The following is a 19,755-nucleotide window of genomic DNA, read 5'->3' on the forward strand; positions in this document are numbered from 1 at the left end:
CAATAGTTCTGATCCTATAAACGAAATGAAGAAAAGGAAAAAAAATTTTTCATCTGAAAAGCCTATGTGCTCAGCTTTCATTTTGTAAAGAAATGTGCCTCTCTTTGCTCTGATTGCTTTCAATTAAACCTTTTTATGGTATCTTTTCAGGACAGTCTGACTTAGAATAAACCTGTTTCCAAACCAACCTGTTTTTTCCACATAATCAGTATTTTGTGTCATATAAAATGAGGCCAGACAATGAGATTTTTAAGTGATATATATTTAAAATGCGTAGTAGGAAGCATGCATGTACATCTCTATAGATGTTCATACAGGTACAGATGGATATATTCAAAAGCGACGCTGATGAACCTGAAGGATGTTGAGGGACATTCTTTAATCCACTTTCACCACACTGTAGATTTTAGTAACAAACCAGAAACAAGAAAAAAATCCAATTGTCCCTGAAACAAAATGAAAAAGATCCTTGTTTACCAGACACTCTAGCAAATCAAAGCAGTTTTCTCAAAAATGCAAAGCATGTCAGTTTGGAGGTGAACTACTGATTCTCTAAATCTCAAGACTCATACATTATCAAATAAAAAATCACCAGGCTCCCTTGCTGAGCCAAGAGTATGAGCAGCGGGACTGGAGGCAGCCACCTGCAACAGGGTGTGAGAATCCATTTGATTGAACGCTGCAGGTCTAGAGTCAAAGCAAAAAAAAAAAAAAAAAAAAGAGTAGCTTAAGTTCTCTATTTCAAAAAGGATACAAAGAGGTCCAAGGCTAGTTTCTAATATAATAAGCTTCGTATAACTCGCGTCAATTTAGAAAATGTAAATAACGGTTATCACTTGATGTAACAAAAATGGCAATAATCTATTTACTTTCCTACATACTCAGTACATAAATAAGTTTTATAAATCAAAGTTTTGTCTTATTAAATTTCAGAAATATCCCACTTCTGGGGATTTATCTTAAAGAAATGACCCCAGGGAGATGGAGAGGAGAAGGGCGTTGGGGGAAATCGGAGGGGGAGATGAACCATGAGAGACTGTGGACTCTGAGAAACAATCTGAGGGTTTTGGAGGGGAGGAGGGTGGGAGGTCGGGTGAGCCTGGTGGTGGGTATTATGGAGGGCACGTACTGCATGGAGCACTGGGTGTGGTGCATAAACAATGAATTCTGGAACACTGAAAAGAAATTTTTAAAAAATAAAAATTTAAAAATAAATAAATAAATAAAACCAATCTCAAAAAAAAAAAAAGAAAAGAAAAGAAAAAAGAAAAAAAAGAAAGAAAAGAAATGACCCCATATGGCGCCTGGGTGGCTCAGTGGGTTAAGCATCTACCTTCGGCTCAGGTCATGGTCTCAGTCCTGGGATAGAATCCTGCGTTGGGCTTCCTGCTCAGTGGGAAGCCTTCTTCTCCATCTCCCTCTGTACACCCTCCCCCAGCCTGTGCTCTCTCTTTCTCTCAAATAAATAAATAAAATCTTTAAAAAAAGAAATCACCCCATAGAAGAAAAAAATTACATGCAAAAATGGTGTTCATAATACTCTGATTTATAATATTAAAAAATTACAGGGACGCCTGGGTGGCTCAGTTGGTTGGGCAGCTGCCTTCGGCTCAGGTCATGATCCCAGCGTCCTGGGATCGAGTCCCACATTGGGCTCCTTGCTCATCGGGGAGCCTGCTTCTCCCTCTGCCTCTGCCTGCCATTCTATCTGCCTGTGCTTGCTCTCTCTCCCTCTCTCTCTCTGACAAATAAATAAATAAAATCTTTAAAAAAAAAATTACAAACAAACCAAATGCCCCCCAATAGGTGACTTAGCTAAATGATGGACTAAGTCCTCAATGAAACAAGACAGTCATCAAAAATGACAAATTTAAAGACTATACAGGAGCATGGAGCAGTCTTTATAACACGGTGTTAGGTAAGTCAGATCATAACTCACCAGCGTGAACCCTATGTACACTTAAACCCATGGACTAGACAGAGCAGAGCATGGACCAAAGAAGAGACCTTCATATGTAGGGTGATACAGTTCTGTTGTTTGACATAGGATTTCATTGAGGTTCATGTTCTAAAAACAATTCTCAGACGATATTAAGGTTCAATGACTCAAAGAAAACTCTAATAGGAGCTTTCTTTTCCAGATCCTACAATCTAATGGGGCCCCTGAAGACAATTCCATCATCTAGGGAAACATGTTAATCACAGAAAGCTTTAGGCAGGGTTTGCTTCCTTTTTCTTTGCCAGTTTCCAAGCTCAGAGTAACTTCCCATCCAATATACCATCACAGCCCCCCACACCCTTCAAAGCTCCTTCTCAGAAGAGTGACATAAATCTACTCTGTTGGTAACTATCTGTTTAGAGGCCTTCCTTCTCCAGACTATAGCTGTGAGGTTTACTCGGTGCTGTAACCCCCTTGCTTAGCCCAGGGCTGGGCACACTATAGGCACCTAACAATCATTATACAGAACTGTTTGGATGAACGGCATAGCAACGTAAGCTCCCAAGGATGGAAATCTCTCTCCCTTTATACGAAGTTTTGTTCACTGCTAAAGCCCTGTCTTCCAGGGCTGGTGCCTGACACACAGTAAGTATTCGATACATGCTTGAATGAATGGTGAGAATTTGGAGAGGACAACACAGTCCAAATTGGACTCAGAGGCATCTGAGGATGAGAGACACGTATCCCAGACAGAGTGAGAAGTACCCATAAAGGCCTGGAACAATTAAACCTCAACAGTTGTAAGGAACAGTGAGAACCCCACCAGAAGGACTGGGACATTAAGGGTGTATGATCAAAGACCGAAGGGAGCACTGGGATGTGTCTGGCTGGCTCTGTCCGAAGAGCACATGACTGTTGATCTCAGGGTCATGGGTTCAAGGACCACGTTGGGTGTAGAGATGACTTAACAATAAAAAAATAAACTGAGAATACTTTTGAAAATATTCAGAGGAGAGGCTCCTGGGTGGCTCAGTGGGTTAAAGCCTCTGCCTTCGGCTCAGGTTGTGGTCCCAGGGTCCTGGGATGGAGCCCTGTGTCGGGCTCCCTGCTCAGCAGGGAGCCTGCTCCCCCCCCCGCCTGCCTCTCCACCTACTTGTGATCTCTGTCAAATAAATAAATAAAATCTTTTAAAAAAGTAAAATTGACAAAATTCAAATAATCACAAAATACAGAAGTACAAAGCCTAAAGGGAACAGATACACGATAAACATTGAGAAATCAAGGGGCGCCTGGGAGGCTCAGTGGGTTAAAGCCTCTGCCTTCAGCTCAGGTCATGATCCCAGGGTCCTGGGATCGAGGCCCACATCAGTCTCTCTGCTCAGTGGGGAGCCTGCTTCCCCATCTCGCTCTGCCTGCATCTCTGCCTACTTGTGATCTCTGTCTGTCAAATAAATAAAATCTTTTTTAAAAAAGAAAATATTCAAAGGAAAAAATAGAATTAAGGGAAGAGCAAAGAAAGCATATAGTAGAAAAGACCGCAAAAGTAGGTAAGAGCCAGAGAGTGAATCCTAAGAAGCTGGGATTTGATTAGGCAGGCAGCTGGGAGCCAGTGAAGATACATAAGCCAGAGAAGAAGATGACCAAATTTCTATTTCATGTCAATGACAACAATGATGGTAACAACGATGAGGTTGATACCCATTGTTTACCAACTTCTTATATGCCTGGCTCTGGCTTAAGTGCTTACACATGGGATCAGATTGAGTCAAAGTCTCTGAGGTAAGTACTAGGATTTTCCCCCATTCTATAAGGAAACACAGGCTCAGAGAGTCTGTGGACTTGCCTTACAAAACCCAGCCAATGAGCATTACAGCCGGGACTCAAAGCCAAGTCTGTCCGATTGCTCTAAGATAGGGAGATCAATATGGGCAGAGGTGAACACGAACTGCTTTGTGCAGAAAGACCTCAGAGAATGAGCATCCGTTGGACAGGAAAAGTTTGGGGTGTAGGGAGTAGAAATCAACTCAGGTATGAGACGCTAGAGAATGTAAGCTACACCACACAAGAACGCCAGAGAACGCAGACTCTGCTTACCACTGGGGAAAGGAACGCTACCTTTCCCAATATTTCAGCATGATACTCAGGACTAGAAGAATACTGGCTCGCAGAGGGCCCAGAGTTAGAGTAGGTGTGTAACTACCTGCACTGGTAAAAACAGCAGGAGCCCCAGGTTTTCCGTATCCTCAAGAACAAAGAGGACACCGTCCCGCTCATTCCTACAGCACCTGGTGTGTGGATCCATAAATGTAAATCGAGACCAAAATGAGCTGGGCTTGAAGAAGTATGAAGTTATTCCCCAGGAAAAACTGGAAGACTGTGCCTCTGTTTTTTGAAAGAAGGGTCAAAAGGGTATGGGAAAGACTTGAGACAATTCTGTTTCCATCATCTTATTCTCCAGGGCAATATTGTGTCATCTTAGATGCACCAATCTTAGCTCCCCCAATTAGAGAAGTCCCCCTGATCAAACAGAGGACCACAGAGAAGATTCCACAGGCCTTCTCTGGCTGTTGGCTTGGCCTCAGCTCAAGGAAAGCGCCTCTCTGTTGAGGAGGACATGGAGAGCTGTAGTTAAGAGAATGAGCTTTGGAGTCAGACCAGCCTGGGTTGGACTGAGTCAGAGAGCCAACACTTACTAACAGAGTGACTTCAAGCAAGTCACTTAATCTCTCTGGCCTCAGTTTCCTCATCTGTACAATGGGAGTAATATGACCTAACAGCTCATGATAGCTACACAATTAGGTGAAAATCAAGTGAGATAAATACATGCAAATAGTTGGCACATAAGTCAACTCAAGAGAAAACAAGCGGTATTAGATCTAGGATTCCGTATTCCCCATGAACACATTGCCAAGTCCATGGAAGCTTAATAACTATTTGTTGGTTGGTTAAGTTAGCATTAATACATTTTATCCCTTTTTGATCTTTTGGCCTTTAGAACTGAAATTTTTTTTAGATTTTTTAAAATTTATTTATTTGACAGAGAGAGCATATGCACAAGCAGGGGGAGCAGCGGGCAGAGCGGGAGAGAGAAGCAGGCTCCTGCTGAGCAGGGAGCCCAAGGCGGGGCTTGATCCCAGCACCCTGGGATCATGACCCGAGCCGAGGCAGACGCTTAACTGATCGAGCAACCCAGGTGCCCCAGAACTGAAATTTTTAATAAGGCAGGGACAAGTCAGTATAGTAAAACACAAAAGGCCCACTATGGCTAATACTTGTATGTTGAGGTAATTGGACTTTTCCTTCAGCGTATCCCATCCTACACTGTGTGAGAACATGGATTCTTCACTTTAATTTAGTGATAAAATATTACATAGTAGACATTCTCAAAACATAGTGAGCTTCATTAGGTTCTTTTAATGAATAAAAATATATTCAAAGCACAGACCCTGAGTGAGAGAGCCACCAGAAAAGCACTCTGCCCTTGCCTAATACTTCTTCTGGGTCTTAAAAACTCCTGGTACCAAACTGGCTTCAGTCCTTGCACAGTGACTGGTGATTTAGAGTCTCCGATTCTAAACAATATCTTGATTCTTAAGACAATCAAAACTGTATTTTGAAAATAGCACTAACTCCAGAGTAAAAGTGAGATTCGAAAATAGCTCAGTCTAGACCAGGGTTTCTTAACAGTGGCACCACTGACGTTTGGGGCCAGATAATTCTGTGTTGTAGAGGGCTGTTCTGCGTGTAGTAGAATGGTCAACAGAACTCCTAGCCTCTACCCACTAGATGTCTCTAGCACTCTTCCAGTCATGACAATTAAAAATGGTTCCACATACTGTTAAATGTTCCCTAGGGAGCAAATTCACCCCTGGGTTGAGAAACACTGCTCTAGAATAATAGATTGTGGCTGAATAATGGACCTTGGCTACATACAGACATTTTTCATGGCTTGCCTAAAATATACATCATCATGTAAAAGATGTCATTCATTACCCAACAGCAATGCCAAGGTTTATATTAGGCTAGAAATGTCAGTATTATAATAGAAGATAGTACTTTAGACTTTTAGAGAAGGAATCCTAAGTGTTAGATTTTAATTGGTTATTGTGAGTTTATGTCCTTCCTTTCAAAATAAAACTACACTATTTCAATTCATTTTCTTAAGACTTTAACTCACTTGGGGTACCCGGCTACTTCAGTCAGCCTGTGACTCTAGATCAAGTAAGTTCAAGTAGAGATTATTTAAAAATAAAAATTTTTTAAAAAGACTTTAACTCGGGCGCCTGGGTGGCTCAGTGGGTTAAGCCTCTGCCTTCAGCTCAGGTCATAGTCCCAGGGTTCTGGGATGGAGCCCCGCATTGGGCTCTCTGCTCAGCGGGGAGCCTGCTTCCTCCTCTCTCTCTGCCTGCCTCTCTGCCTACCTGTGATTTCTCTGTGTGTCAAATAAATAAAAATCTTTGAAAAAAAAAGACTTTAACCCATTTGATATCTAAAACAAAACTTGATGCAAATAAAAAATCACTAACTATCCTTCAATCAAAACTAAGTATCCATAAGTGAACCAGCAATGAGCATCCATTAGAAATCAGAGGCAAACAATCGAATTAGAAGAGAGCAAAGTCTACACATCTGTAATGCACAGACTTAGCTTCCTTTTTAACTAGCTTAACCAGGTGATAGACTAGTCTTTAAAAACCAGTTAGGCTGGGGCGCCTGGGTGGCTCAGTGGGTCAAAGCCTCTGCCTTCAGCTCAGGTCATGATCCCAGCATCCTGGGATGGAGCCCCGCATCGGGCTCTCTGCTCAGCAGGGAGACTGCTTCCCCCCTCTCTCTCTGCCTGCCTCTCTGCCTACTTGTGATCTCTGTCAAATAATAAATAAAATCTTAAAAAAAAATAGGATTTGGGGCAAGTCACCCACACATAACTGAAATTTATTATCTCAGTCTACACAATACAAGGTTTCCATCCTGGTACCCTTGGATGATATTGTTGATATATTGTGGCTTATCTTCCCTCTCGCTGTCCCTTGAATCCTACTTCGCCATGTTGTTTACACATCTGTAAGTGTGCCACCAACTGAAAACTGGGTAGAGGAACACCAGCCACAATGCACATCACTTCCTTTGCCTCAAAAAATGAGTGGAAGAGGGGCACCTGTGTGGCTCAGTGTGTTAAGCATCTGCCTTCGGCTCAGGTCATGATCTCAGGGTCCTGGGATCGAGCCCCACATCGGGCTCTCTGCTCAGTGGGGAGCCTGCTTCCCCCTCTCTTTGCCTGCCTCTCTGCCTACTTGTGATCTCTCTCTCTCCGTCAAATGAATAAATAAAATCTTAAAAAATAATGAGTGGAAGAAAACAATGGGATGCCATTTTAGACATATCGTGTTAACAAAAAGGAAAACCACTGCTGGAGTTTTGTTTTGTTTTTTCAAAAATTATACTCAATGCCAGCCAAGGTTGTGGAGGAACCAATACACTATGTTAATGACAGAAAAGTGTAAAGAACCATAAACATATTCATGCTTTTTGACCCTGCTATCCCATTTCACAGACTACCTTAAGGAAATAAGTCAAAACAGAAAAAAACAAGTTCAATGGGCAAGAAACAGGTAATCTGCTCACTAGCTTAAGCAGCCTCACAAAAGATAAATATAAAGGATTCATATTTGAATATGAATTCATATTCATATTCCATAGTTGGGGCACCGGGGTGGCTCAGTCAGAAGGGTGCGGGACTCTTGATCTTGGGGTTGCAAGTTCAAGCCCCATGTTGGGTGTAGAGATTCCTTAAATAAATTTTTTAAATAAATAAAAATAAAAGATTTGTAGCAACATGGAAATATAATTAGTATATGAATAATCTTCTCTACAGTCACAATACTCAATATTGAAAGATGACAGCTGTGAAGTCTTATCTCTCTGCTGCAACGACACAGAAGAATCCAAATAGCAAAGACAATGTGGTGACCACAAGGAAGAGCTTTGGATGAATGCATAATTATTCTAAATGAGTGTGAAACTCCTTGGCATTTTAAACATGAGTGGATATTGCTAATTTTCCAGTTGCCATTTAAAAAAAAAACCCTCTCAGAAGCATTTGTCTACAGCAAGAAAGAGTAATCAGCAATTATTAACTGTACTTTTGCGTACATCCATATTCTCAAGACTAATGATTTAATTAAGGATGTCTTCCTCAAAAGTGAAATAACATGACCATAAGCAATAAGCCTTACTTCCTGCGGCGAAACTCAAAATATAATGATGACAAAATAAAAGGAACTCAACAGAAAAAATATATATAATGATGAAATGTAAAGAGATGCCATTTAAGGGTCTATAAGCAGACAAGGCTTCTTAAAGAAGAGTTCTAGAAAATAGATGCCAAAAACACACATCATGGGACGCCTGGGTAGCTCAGTCAGCTGAATGTCCAACTCTTGATTTTGGCTCAGGTCATGATCTCAGGGTTGTGGGATCGAGTCCCCCTACCCCATACCATTGGGCTCTGCACACAGCGGGGATTTCAGTTCTCCATCCCACCCACCCCCACCCCTCCCCACCACGCTCGGTCTCTCTAAAATAAATAAATCCATCAAAGATGGAAAGAAATTAAAATGAGTCAGTCTTGGGGAAAGGAAGCACTATAGTCACTGGAGTTGGCATGTTGAGTTGGTAGTGCCAGTGTGACGTGCAAATGCTCAGAATCTAACTGCCTAGAAGTTACAGCTTGGGATACAGACTTAGGAGCTGTCAGCACTGGGGACCTAGACGAAGCCATGGGACTGAATGAGCTCTGAAAGGGAGAGGATACAAAGAGGGGACTGGAATGCTGAAGACTGAACCCTGCATAGAGGCTAGAGGTAGGTGACAGGAAGAGGAAGGCAAAAGAAGGTCCAGAGCAGTACAAGGAGAATGATACAAATCACACTGAGAGAGTTTCACAGAATAGGTGCTGATTAGTTAGCTGCAGAAACTAATGAGGGTGAAGGCTAGGGAAAGGCCATTAGATCTGGCAAGGGATCATTGGGAACCTTCAAGAGTCAGTATTCAGGTGCACCTGGGCAGTTCAGTCGGTTAAGTGTCTGCCTTTGGCTCAGGTCATGATCCTGTGGTCCTAGGATTAAGCCCCACATCGGGATCCTTGCTCAGGGGGGCCTGCTTCTCCCTCTCCCTCTGATGCACCCCCACTGCTTGTGCCCTCTCACTCCCTCTCAAATAAATAAATAAATAAATAAATAAAATCTTTTTTTTAAATCTTAGTATTAAAAAAAAAAAAGAGTCAGTATTCAGTGGAGTGTGACCAAAGAGACGACAAGTGGTGGAGCCAACCAATGGGAGATTTCTGTTGGCAACATGATCATTCAGCATTCCATCTACCTTCTGAAGGAAGCTGTTGTCATACAAGACTCCCAGAAAAAAAGCAACCTGAGTCAAAGTGCTAGGTATTGAAGAAAACAGAAGCCTGAAATTACTGTGTGAGACCCAAATATAAAAGCCAGTCAGGGGGCGCCTGGGTGGCTCAGTGGGTTAAAGCCTCTGCCTTCGGCTTGGGTCATGATCCCAGGGTCCTGGGATCGAGCCCCGCATCGGGCTCTCTGCTCCACAGGGAGCCTGCTTCCTCCCCTCTCTCTCTGCCTGCCTCTCTGCCTACTTGTGATCTCTGTCTGTCAAATAAATAAATAAAATATTAAAAAAAAAAAGCCAGTCAGTCACTGAGGGAGAAATCCAAAACAAAAGACGCAAGGGGTAGAGACAACGTCTACACACAGCATCATGGGGGAACTTCACCAACAATACTGAGGAAAAGAGAGCAGACATAAAAGAGTACATCCTGTAGGATTCTATTTATGCACAATTCACAAACGGGCCAAATTAATCCATGATGCTAGGAGTTAGGGGAGCGGCTGCCTTTGGGGAAGGCGAGTAGAGAGAAGTGGCTCCCGGGGCACTGATTGTGTACCATTCACTGACACCAGTGCCAGTTTCAAAAGTGCGTTTACTTGGCAATAACTCATTGAGCTGTGCGTGCATGTTGCACGCACTTCTCTGTATGCATATTTCAAATACGAAGTTAGAAAAACTGCAAAACACATGAGGATCCTGGTTAGACCAGGATGGTGAGATGTCGTCAGGCCCTCAGTTTTATCTAGAACGTCTGGTGGCTGAGAGATGAGAGGAATCCTGCACAGTCTTCTTTGACCTGAGGAGATGAGGCTGGCAGGTCATAGGTAATACAGTATTAAACAGGGAGCCACCACCAAGATGCCTTGGTTTCTCAGATAACAGACTTGTCTTAAGGCTTTGATTTCTGACACATTTCCATAGTTTACGTATCTGTTGAACCTGACAGTTAGAGACAATACTTGAAATTTGTCCAAGTGACCTACCTAAGTCATACAACTTGAGAGAAGAACCAGAACTTAAAAGTGAGGCAGGTAGAAGGGTGCCTGCCTGGCTCAGTTGGAGGAGCTTGCGACTCTTGATCTCAGGGTTGTGAGCTCAAGCTCCATGTCAGGTATGAAATGACTTAAAAGTAAAATCTTAAAAAAAAAAAAAAAAGCGAGGCAGTGTTCCATTCCATCTGCCTCACTCGTCATGAAAGGGTCTCCAAGCTCTCAACTTCATTATTTCTCTAAATGGATCATTTTATAAACCACTCCATTTTGCCACCTACATCAAGCATTAATCTAAACAAGAGTTGCCATCACGTCTTGGACTCAAATAACAACCCCAAATGAGTAATCCTGAGAAGTATACATCTTGTCCCTCGTATCTAATTGCTCAAATGACTACACATTCATTTAATCTATTTTTGCTAATTTAAAAGTTATTCAAGCCAGTTAATGTTTATGCTCAGAGGCCATTCAAAGGTGATTACACATAACCCTTTCTGTACTTTGGAACACATCCCTACTGCTTAAAGCATTCACCAGGGACAACCTTGAAGCTAAGTACATAAGGTCCCTCCAGTTCCCCAGGCTTTGCAATCTTTTATCCCCAAAGCATAAAAACAAACATGATGACTTTGTTCCCTATTCCTTCCATTAATTGTTAATTGATGCTTATTACATTATGGCTACCTCCAGGTCTCTTCAGAGAGTCTGAAATGCATGAAGTAGTTCTGTGGTTACCTGTAAAAAGGAAGAAGATCAGGACGATGACCATTGTGTACCCAAAGTATAAAATGCTGCTTGCAAAGCCCGTGATTTGAAGTTTGGCGAAGAAGTAATGAACTGCATATATGAAAAGGTAAACAGCTGTAAAACTGCTGGTAAAAAAGGCTCTCCACCACCAACGATAATCCTGCAAAAAGAAATAGAAAAAAATAACTTTTTAGGTGAAATCTAACTATAAATGAGTTAGCAATTATTGTCATAAAATAGGCTCCATTAGATTATAGAGTAAGAGAAATAAAAGGGAAACTTTCATAAGAAGTTCAACGTGGGGGGTGCTGGGTGGCTCAGTCAGTTAAGAGACTGCCTTCAGCTGAGGTCATGATCCTGGGGTCCTGGGATGGAGAACTGGCTCTCTGCTCAGCAGGGAGCCTGCTTTTCCCCTCTCCCTCTGCCTGCTGCTCCCCCTGCTTGTGCTCTCTGTCTCAAATAAATTAATTTTTTAAATTCTTTTTTAAAAAAAGAAATTCAATGTGGTATACACTATCTGACTAATGTAGTTCTGCTTGGGGTGCCTTAACTTGTATAAACTCCTTGTTTCCAGGGAGACCACGTGTGCCTTCAGGGTCTGCACTCGTAATGCACACGTCTTTTCTATCAGGACGCTGCCTCAACCTTGGAAGGCTTTTCCGGTCAGCTTCAATTTACTGGCCAGAGCTGCCTCGGGCTAGGTAGGAAACTATTAGTATAGAAACTTCAGATTGAGCTTTACAGCAAATGCGATTTGTTTTACCCTACTGAAGCTGGGATCCATGGAGGCATGACGGAGGTCAATACACAGGTTCTGCGTATTCTGCGGGCTCCTGCTGATGCTAATTTTACTCTAAGGGGTGGGTAGAGCCTGCAGACTCTTGATCTCAAGGTTGAGTTCAAGCCCCACATTGGGTGTGGAGCCTACTTTAAAAAAAAAAAAGGAAAGAATTTTACTGGAAAGTCACTGTGGTCAGGGGCTAAGGGGATCTACAGTGCAGAAAAGAGTTAACATAGCAGGTCTGAAGTTACTATCTTTAGAAGGGCCCAATTGCAGATTTGGCGCTTAGCTTACATCTGGGAATTTGGCATTTAATCATTCCCTGATTGATAAGACTGGTTTGCTATACCGAGACTGTACAAACAATGTGATTGATGATGAGCACTTGCTTTCTTTTTGGGAGTCTGGAATTTTTGTACTTGCCAGGCAGAGGTTGCCTATGTGATTAGCTCCTAATGAAGACCTTGGATGCGGAGTCTCCAATGGGCTTCCCTGAGCACAAACACTGCATATCTATTACTATATTTTTTACTGCTGGAGAAAGAAGCACAATTGATGTATTCTCTTGTGCAAAAGAGAAAGCATGGGAAGACTGAATGTGGATTTCTCCAGGCTCTACCTGTGTCTTTTCCCCTTGCCGATCCTGTTGTGTATCCTTCGGCTACAATGGGCCGTAGCCATGTGTACATCTATACCCTGAGCCCCATGAGTCCTTCCACTGAACTGTCCAATATGTGGGTGGTCTTGGGAGCCTCCAAAACATTTTTTTTTCTTAAGTAGGCTCCAAACTCAGCGTGGAGCCCAATGCGGGGTTTGAACTCATGACCCCGGAGCTGAGATCAAGAGCTGGACGCTTAACTGACTGAGCCACCTGGCACCCCATCTAAGAAATAGAAATAGACACATCATATGTCTATGAAAATGCTCTCAGACATCAGGTACACGATTGTCATTCCCTAAACTCTCTATTGTCACCTTTAGAAAGTCACATGTAACTACCAAAACAAGAAGGATGTAGGGCATTTATGAAAATAATCTTCACTACCACTTTAATTATCCAGAATAACATCAGAAAAAAAAATGGGGGTGGAGTGGGGTTAGCAGAACTATTTATGTCCATAGTAACCAAAAGGCAATGAAATGAAAATAAGAGAAAGGGCCTTTAGCAGCAACCTCAAACCCATAAAACACAATGCTGGCCTAAGTGGCGAAAATTTTAATTGTTATAAAAAAAACCACTATTGAAGCAGATCTTTTATAGGTCTAAATATCAAATCAGTTCCCTATATTTTTCTATGTTAACTGAATATTACATAGCAATTACAGTAACTAGCCAGAGAGAAATTGCATTCTGTTTAAATTTTCCATCAAAGTTGCATTAACTTGATAGCCACATCAAAATCAAAATGTGTCATCAGGAAAACAATATAAAACTGATGCCACATTCTTGAAACCATGCGGTTAACAGTTGCTTCAATTCCTTTCTCAACACAAGCTCCTCATTCCAATAACACGAGCTTGGGAAGCAGAAAATACATTCATTTCTTAGGTCTTTACCTCAGCGCACAAATGGAAATAACACAGCAAAACTGTAGCTTCTGAACAGGTAATCAGGAGAATTATAAAGACCAAGAAAAGGAAGCCAAACATGAAGTACATCTGATGAGACCTGAAAATAAAAATGACAGCTTTAAAATTAACTTCGAGTACACAGAAAGCCCAATCCAAATCCATACGAGAGATGGCCACACTTCTCAAACCTTAGCCATTCATTCCAAACCTTGATCTATCCATCCAGTATCCAAAAGAGACTTCCTGACCTGTGCGGCTTCTGAGTTCCCCCCGATCCTGTCCAGGGTGACCCCATCTGGCTACTAACCCATAATTCCCTGCTCACGTAGTTGAGACCCATCAGTATCTCTGTCATTTTCTTTATGCACACGTTAAACCACGCTTTCTTTTTAGCAACGGAAGGTTGTAAGTGCCATAAATATCAGCGACAATGTTATATAACAGAAAACCACAGAATCAAATACGCTTTGCCTTTGAAGCTCTATTGATAGGCAGCCTCTCCCGATGGGTCTTGCTAGCACAGCGCAAATAATTCTATTAAATATACTTTCACACATGCATCCTCTTAAAGCTCTGTGTGTGGACTCCATTTCTGCCAGACTTTGCAGGAACAAAGTCATTTCTTTCATTATGACAGAGCTGAGCTGACTAAATTGGGATGAGCAATTTTTAAGAGCCTCCTGAAGAAAAGAAACTGAGGAACCAATCGATACCCCATTTTACACTCTCCTGCAGAATGCATTCCCCAGGCACAAGGGCGAGGGACAGGGCTTGGGGAGAATCATTTTTTTTTAAGATTTTATTTATTTATTTGACAGAGAGAGATCACAAATAGGCAGAGAGGCAGGCAGAGAGAGACGGAGAAGCAGGCTCCCCGCTGAGCAGAGAGCCCGATGCGGGGCTCAATCCCAGGACCCCGGGATCATGACCTGAGCCGAAGGCAGAGGCTTTAACCCACTGAGCCACCCAGGCGCCCTGGGAGAATCATTTCGATAATGAACATACACACAGTTGTATACGGCAAGCACCCTCTGTTTCACTGAAATAAAACTTGTCTGAAGACTCTTCTAGTTTTCACTTGAAAATTATTTTCCCATCAAAAACATCTGGAAAATGCTGTTACTATAATCGATTTTGCAGCAGGTTAAATATTTAGTTGCTGACAAGGTAACAGACTTTATTGCTTATCTTTTAAACAGATTTGGCACAATGCTGTTTCAAAGGTAAGCAATTAATGTGCATGATTAAGCCTAACTTTTGAGGACTTGAAAACTGTGACTGGAAGGTGGCTTTGGGACAAAAGCATTCTAAACACACACAGCTGGCTACTGCATTTGATTTGATCATGCGTTTGCCCCATCTCCAAAACTCCCTCCAGAGTGCCACCCCACTGACCAGCTCCTGAAACCAGAATGCAGTCAAAAATCAGGAATTAAGGAAAATAAAGGGACTTGGAGAAGCTGAAGCTGTCGCACTTGCATCAGAGAGCTCGGATTCTTACTTAACATATCAGGATTCTTAAATCACGACAGATTCAAAGTAGCCAAGAGAAAGGGGAACGCTGTAAGGAACAAGCGTCCCAACATCAGAGCTAACAGCTGACAGACAGGAAAGCAGAAAAATATTACTCACATACAGCTCAGTACAGATGAAGACCCAGAGTCAGTGGTCTTCAAGGTATTTTTAGCGGAGGAACTCTGAAATCTTGCATGGAAGGTCAGTACGGAAAAAAGAGACACATGGGGGCCACCTCTTCCCATGTTCAGACGCCTCCTTCCAAGGGACACCCCCGCCCCACCTCCTGCAAAGGCTCAGAGAAGTATGGTGGGAGCCAACTTTCTAAGTCATCTGGAAAGGCTTAAAAAGAGGTTATTACTTTTTTTTAAAAAGGAAACCCGCATAGAAATTTCCATCAAAAAGTGTCTTTAAAAACTTATGAATTAAGGGGCGCCTGGGTGGCTCAGTGGGTTAAAGCCTCTGCCTTCGGCTCGGATCGCGGTCTCAGGGTCCTGGGATCGAGCCCCGCGTCGGGCTCTCCGCTTGGCGGGGAGCCTGCTTCCCCCTCTCTCTCTTTTTCTGCCTCTCTGCGTACTTGTGGTCTCTGTATGTCAAATAAATAAATAAAATCTTAAAAAAAAAAACTTGTGAATTAAGTCTTAATTCCCTAGGGAACTCCCCTGGGGTCAGATCGCCATTTCCTGGATACAAAAAGGTGGGAGGGGGGACAAATGAAGTTTTACCATACCAGAATTAAACCTCCTTGAAATACAGGAAAATTAACTGATCAACAATTAAGATTTTTTGAGATTATGAAGATATAATACTCACCACATACTGTTTAGAATGAAAAAGAGTTGAATAAAAATACAGCCAAAAGGTAAAATGCCACCGATTATGATGCCAAAAATCGGTTTAGTAAAGAAATTCTGCCGAGGAATATGACGGGGAATCTGGTTTGTGTGAACTGGACACCTAAACTGCTCGAAAAGAAATTCAAGTGAAAATCAGAATGACATGAAACTGAAGTGAACTTATATACTTATAATCACATACTGAATCCTAAATTGGAACAGGACAAAAAACACTTGCAAGAGCAGTCATGTGCGCAGAGGCTAGACCAACTCTGTGCGAGAGAAACATAATGCAAGCCATATATGCAGTCTTAAAGCGTTTAGAAGCTGCATTTTATTTTATTTATTTTTTTTATTTACTTGACAGACAGAGATCATAAGTGGGCAGAGAGGCAGGCAGAGACAGAGGGAGGAAGCAGGCTCCCCGCCGAGCAGAGAGCCCGACGCGGGGCTCAATCCCAGGACCCTGAGATCATGACCTGAGCCGAAGGCAGAGGCTTTAACCCACTGAGCCACCCAGGCGCCCCTAGAAGCTGCATTTTAAAAAGTGGATAGAAATAGGCAACATCATGGCGCCTGGGTGGCTCAGTCAGTTAAGCCTCTGCCTTTGGCTCAGGTCATGATCTCAGGGTCCTGGGATCAAGCCCCGCATTGGACTCCCTGCTCAGTGGAGAGCCTGCTTCCCCCTCTTCCTCTGCCCTTGCCCTCCCTTGTGCTCTTTCTCACTCCCTCAAAAAAATAAATTTTTAAAAAATTAAAAAAAGAAATAGGCAGAATCAATTTATGAATACATTTCATTTGATCTAACATAGTCAAATATTATCAGTTAAACTTGTCATCCATATAAAAAGTACTAACTTGATGTTTTTTATTTTGTTGCTATTGTTCTGTTTGAAATTCATTGTGTATTTTTTTTAAGATTTTACTTATTTATTTGAGAGAGAGATAGTGAGAGAGAGCATGAGGGGGAGAAGATCAGAGGGAGAAGCAGACTCCCCGTGGAGCTGAGAGCCCGATGTGGGACTCAATCCCAGGACTCCAGGATTATGACCTGAGCTAAAGGCAGTTGCTTAACCAACTGAGCCACCAAGGCGCCCTCGCTGTGTATTTTATACTTCCTTACAACACTTACCAGTTTGGAACTTGCCATATTTCAAGCACTCAAAAGTCATATGGGGTGGGGGGCGCCTGGGTGGCTCAGTGGGTTAAGCCTCTGCCTTTGGCTCAGGTCATGATCTTGGGGTCCTGGGATCGACCCCCGCATCAGGCTCTCTTCTCCTTCCCCCTCTCTCTCTCTGCCTGCCTCTCTGCCTACTTGTAATCTCTGTCTGTCAAATAAATAAATAAAATCTTAAAAAAAAAAGGCATGTAAGGCTGGTGACCACCATACTAGAGAGCACGCAGCTAGATAATAAGGACTTTTATCCTTTCTTATCAGTTTCAAGGAAGAGATTAGACAAGATTTAGTGGTGAATATTCCAATATGAAGTATTTGATAACAAAAAGTCCTCTCAGAATGTATAGAAAAACCTGAAAGACTCCATCAAAAAATTGCTAGAACTACTACATGAATTCGGCAAAGTTGCAGGATATAAAATCAATGTACGGAAATCAGTTGCATTTCTATAGACCCATAATGAAGCAGCAGAAAAAGAAATCAAGGAATCAGTCCCATTTACAATTGCACCAAAAACAATGAGATACTTAGGAATAAACTTAACCAAAGAGGTAAAAGATCTCTACTCTGAAAACTACATAATACTTATGAAAGAAACTGAAGAGGACACAAAGAAATGGAAAAACATTCCATGCTCATGGAGTGGAAGAACACTGCTAATTGTCAATACTACCCAAAGCAGTCTACATTATCAAATGCAATCCCGAATCAAAAATGCAATCCCTATCAAAATATCAATGGCAGGGGCGCCCGGGTGGCTCAGTGGGTTAAGCCTCTGCCTTCGGCTCAGGTCATGATCTCAGGGTCCTGGGATCGAGCCCTGCATCGGGCTCTCTGCTCAGCAGGGAGCCTGCTTCTCCCCTCTCTCTGCCTGCCTCTCTGCCTACTTGTGATCTCTCTCTCTCTATGTCAAATAAATAAATAAAATCTTTTTTAAAAATACCAACAGCATTTCTCACAGAGCTGGAAAAAACAATCCTAAAATTTGTATGGAACCACAAAAGACCCAAATAACCAAAGCAATCCTGAAAAAGAAAAGCAAAGCTGGAGGCATCACGATTCCGGACTTCCAAGTTACATTACAAAGCTGTAGTCATTGAGACAGTATAGTGCTGGCATACAGACACACAGATCAATAGAACAGAATAGAGAACCCAGAAATGGACCGTCAACTCCATGGTCAACTAATCCTCGACAAAGCAGGAAAGAATGTCCAATGGAGAAAAAGACAGTCTCTTCAACAAATGGTGTTGGGAGGACTGGACAGCAACCTGCAGAAGAATGAACCTGGACTGCTTTCTGACACCATACACAAAAATAGATTCCAAATGGATGAAAGATCTACATGTGAGACAGGCAACCATCAGACCCTAGAAGAGAACACAGGCAGCAAACTCTTTGCTCAGCCATAGCAACTTCTTACTAGGCATGTTGCTGGAGGCAAGGGAAACAAAAGCAAAAATGAACTATAGAGACTCATCCAGATGAAAAGCTTCTGTGCAGCAAAGGAAACAAAACTAAAAGGCAGCCTGCAGAATGGCAGAAGATATTTGCAAATGGCATAGCTAATAAAGGGCAGGTATCCAAAATCTATAGAGTTCATCAAACTTATCCAAAAAACAAAAATCCAATTAAGAAATGGGCAGAAGACATGAACAGACATTTTTCCAAAGACATCCAGATGGCCAACAGACACATGAAAAAGTGCTCCACATCACTCATCATCAGAGAAATACAAATCAAAACCACAGTGAGATACCACCTCACACTGGTCAGAACGACTAAAATGAACAAGACAGGAAACAACAGATGCTGGCAAGGATGCGGAGAAAGGGGAACCCTCTTGCACTGTTGGTGGGAATGCAAGCTGATGCAGCCACTCTGGAAAACCGTACGGAGGTTTCCCAAAAAAGTTAAAAATGGAACCACCCTACAACCCAGCAATTGTACTACTAGGTATTTACCCAAAGGATACAAAAATACAGATTCAAAGGGGCACATGCACCCTGATGTTTATAGCAGCAAAGTCCACAATAGCCAAACTATGTAAAGAGCCCAGATGTCCATTGACAGATGAATGGATAAAGAAGATGTCATAGGTATATATACATATACATATATATAACTATAGTAGATAGATAGATGTGATATGTATATATACACACATATAGAGAGATGTAGTATAGATATACACACACACACACACACACACACACACACACACACAAAGCATGGACTATTGCACAGCCATCAAAAAGAATGAAATCTTGTGACATGCAACCATGCGGTTGGAGCTAAAGGGTATTACACTAAGCAAAATAAGTCACTCAGAGAAAGACAAATACCATATTATCTCACTCATATGTGGAATTTAAGAAACAAAAGAGATGAGCATAGGCGAAGGGAAGAAAAAGAGAGAGGGAAGCGGAAGGTGAGGCTCTTAATGAGAGCAAACTGAGGGTTGTTGGAAGGAGGCAGGTGATGCATGGACCAGATGGGGATCAAGGAGGGCACTTGCTGTGTTGAGCACTGGGTGTTCTTCGCAAGGGATGAATCCATAAATCCTACTTCTGAAACCAATATTAAACTATATGGTAAGTAACCAGAATTTAAATAAAATTTTGGAGGAAAAAAAAAAGAATTTCTCTTAAAATGTGTCAGTGTTTTTCAGGCATCTTTCTTTTTTCTGCTCTGTGTGGAACCAGCTCGTGTTTTGTCTTATCTGATTTCTCTCCTGCAAATGCACACCATATCTTTGTACAATCCTTTTGCAGGCTGGCCTCATTTAGTTT

At 42.1% G+C, this 19,755-nt stretch overlaps 1 protein-coding gene across 1 annotated transcript in view; it reads right to left on the reverse strand.

The window, feature by feature from the left end:
* Nucleotides 1–378: 378 nt before the first annotated feature.
* LOC111139344 (transmembrane 9 superfamily member 2-like) overlaps nucleotides 379–19,755 on the reverse strand; it is an 80,688-nt gene continuing 61,311 nt past the window's right edge. Inside the window, exons 14-17 of the mRNA XM_022491610.1 lie at nucleotides 15,764–15,915; nucleotides 13,421–13,532; nucleotides 11,071–11,242; nucleotides 379–446 (exon numbers count right to left, since the gene is read on the reverse strand). Of these exons, the coding sequence (XP_022347318.1) occupies nucleotides 379–446; nucleotides 11,071–11,242; nucleotides 13,421–13,532; nucleotides 15,764–15,915 (504 nt within the window). The remainder of the gene's footprint in view (nucleotides 447–11,070; nucleotides 11,243–13,420; nucleotides 13,533–15,763; nucleotides 15,916–19,755) is intronic.

The sequence above is a fragment of the Enhydra lutris genome, unplaced genomic scaffold (assembly GCF_002288905.1).
Source record: "Enhydra lutris kenyoni isolate GAN:26980312 unplaced genomic scaffold, ASM228890v2 scaffoldscaffold101, whole genome shotgun sequence".
In the NCBI taxonomy this organism is placed as follows: Eukaryota; Metazoa; Chordata; class Mammalia; order Carnivora; family Mustelidae; genus Enhydra; species Enhydra lutris.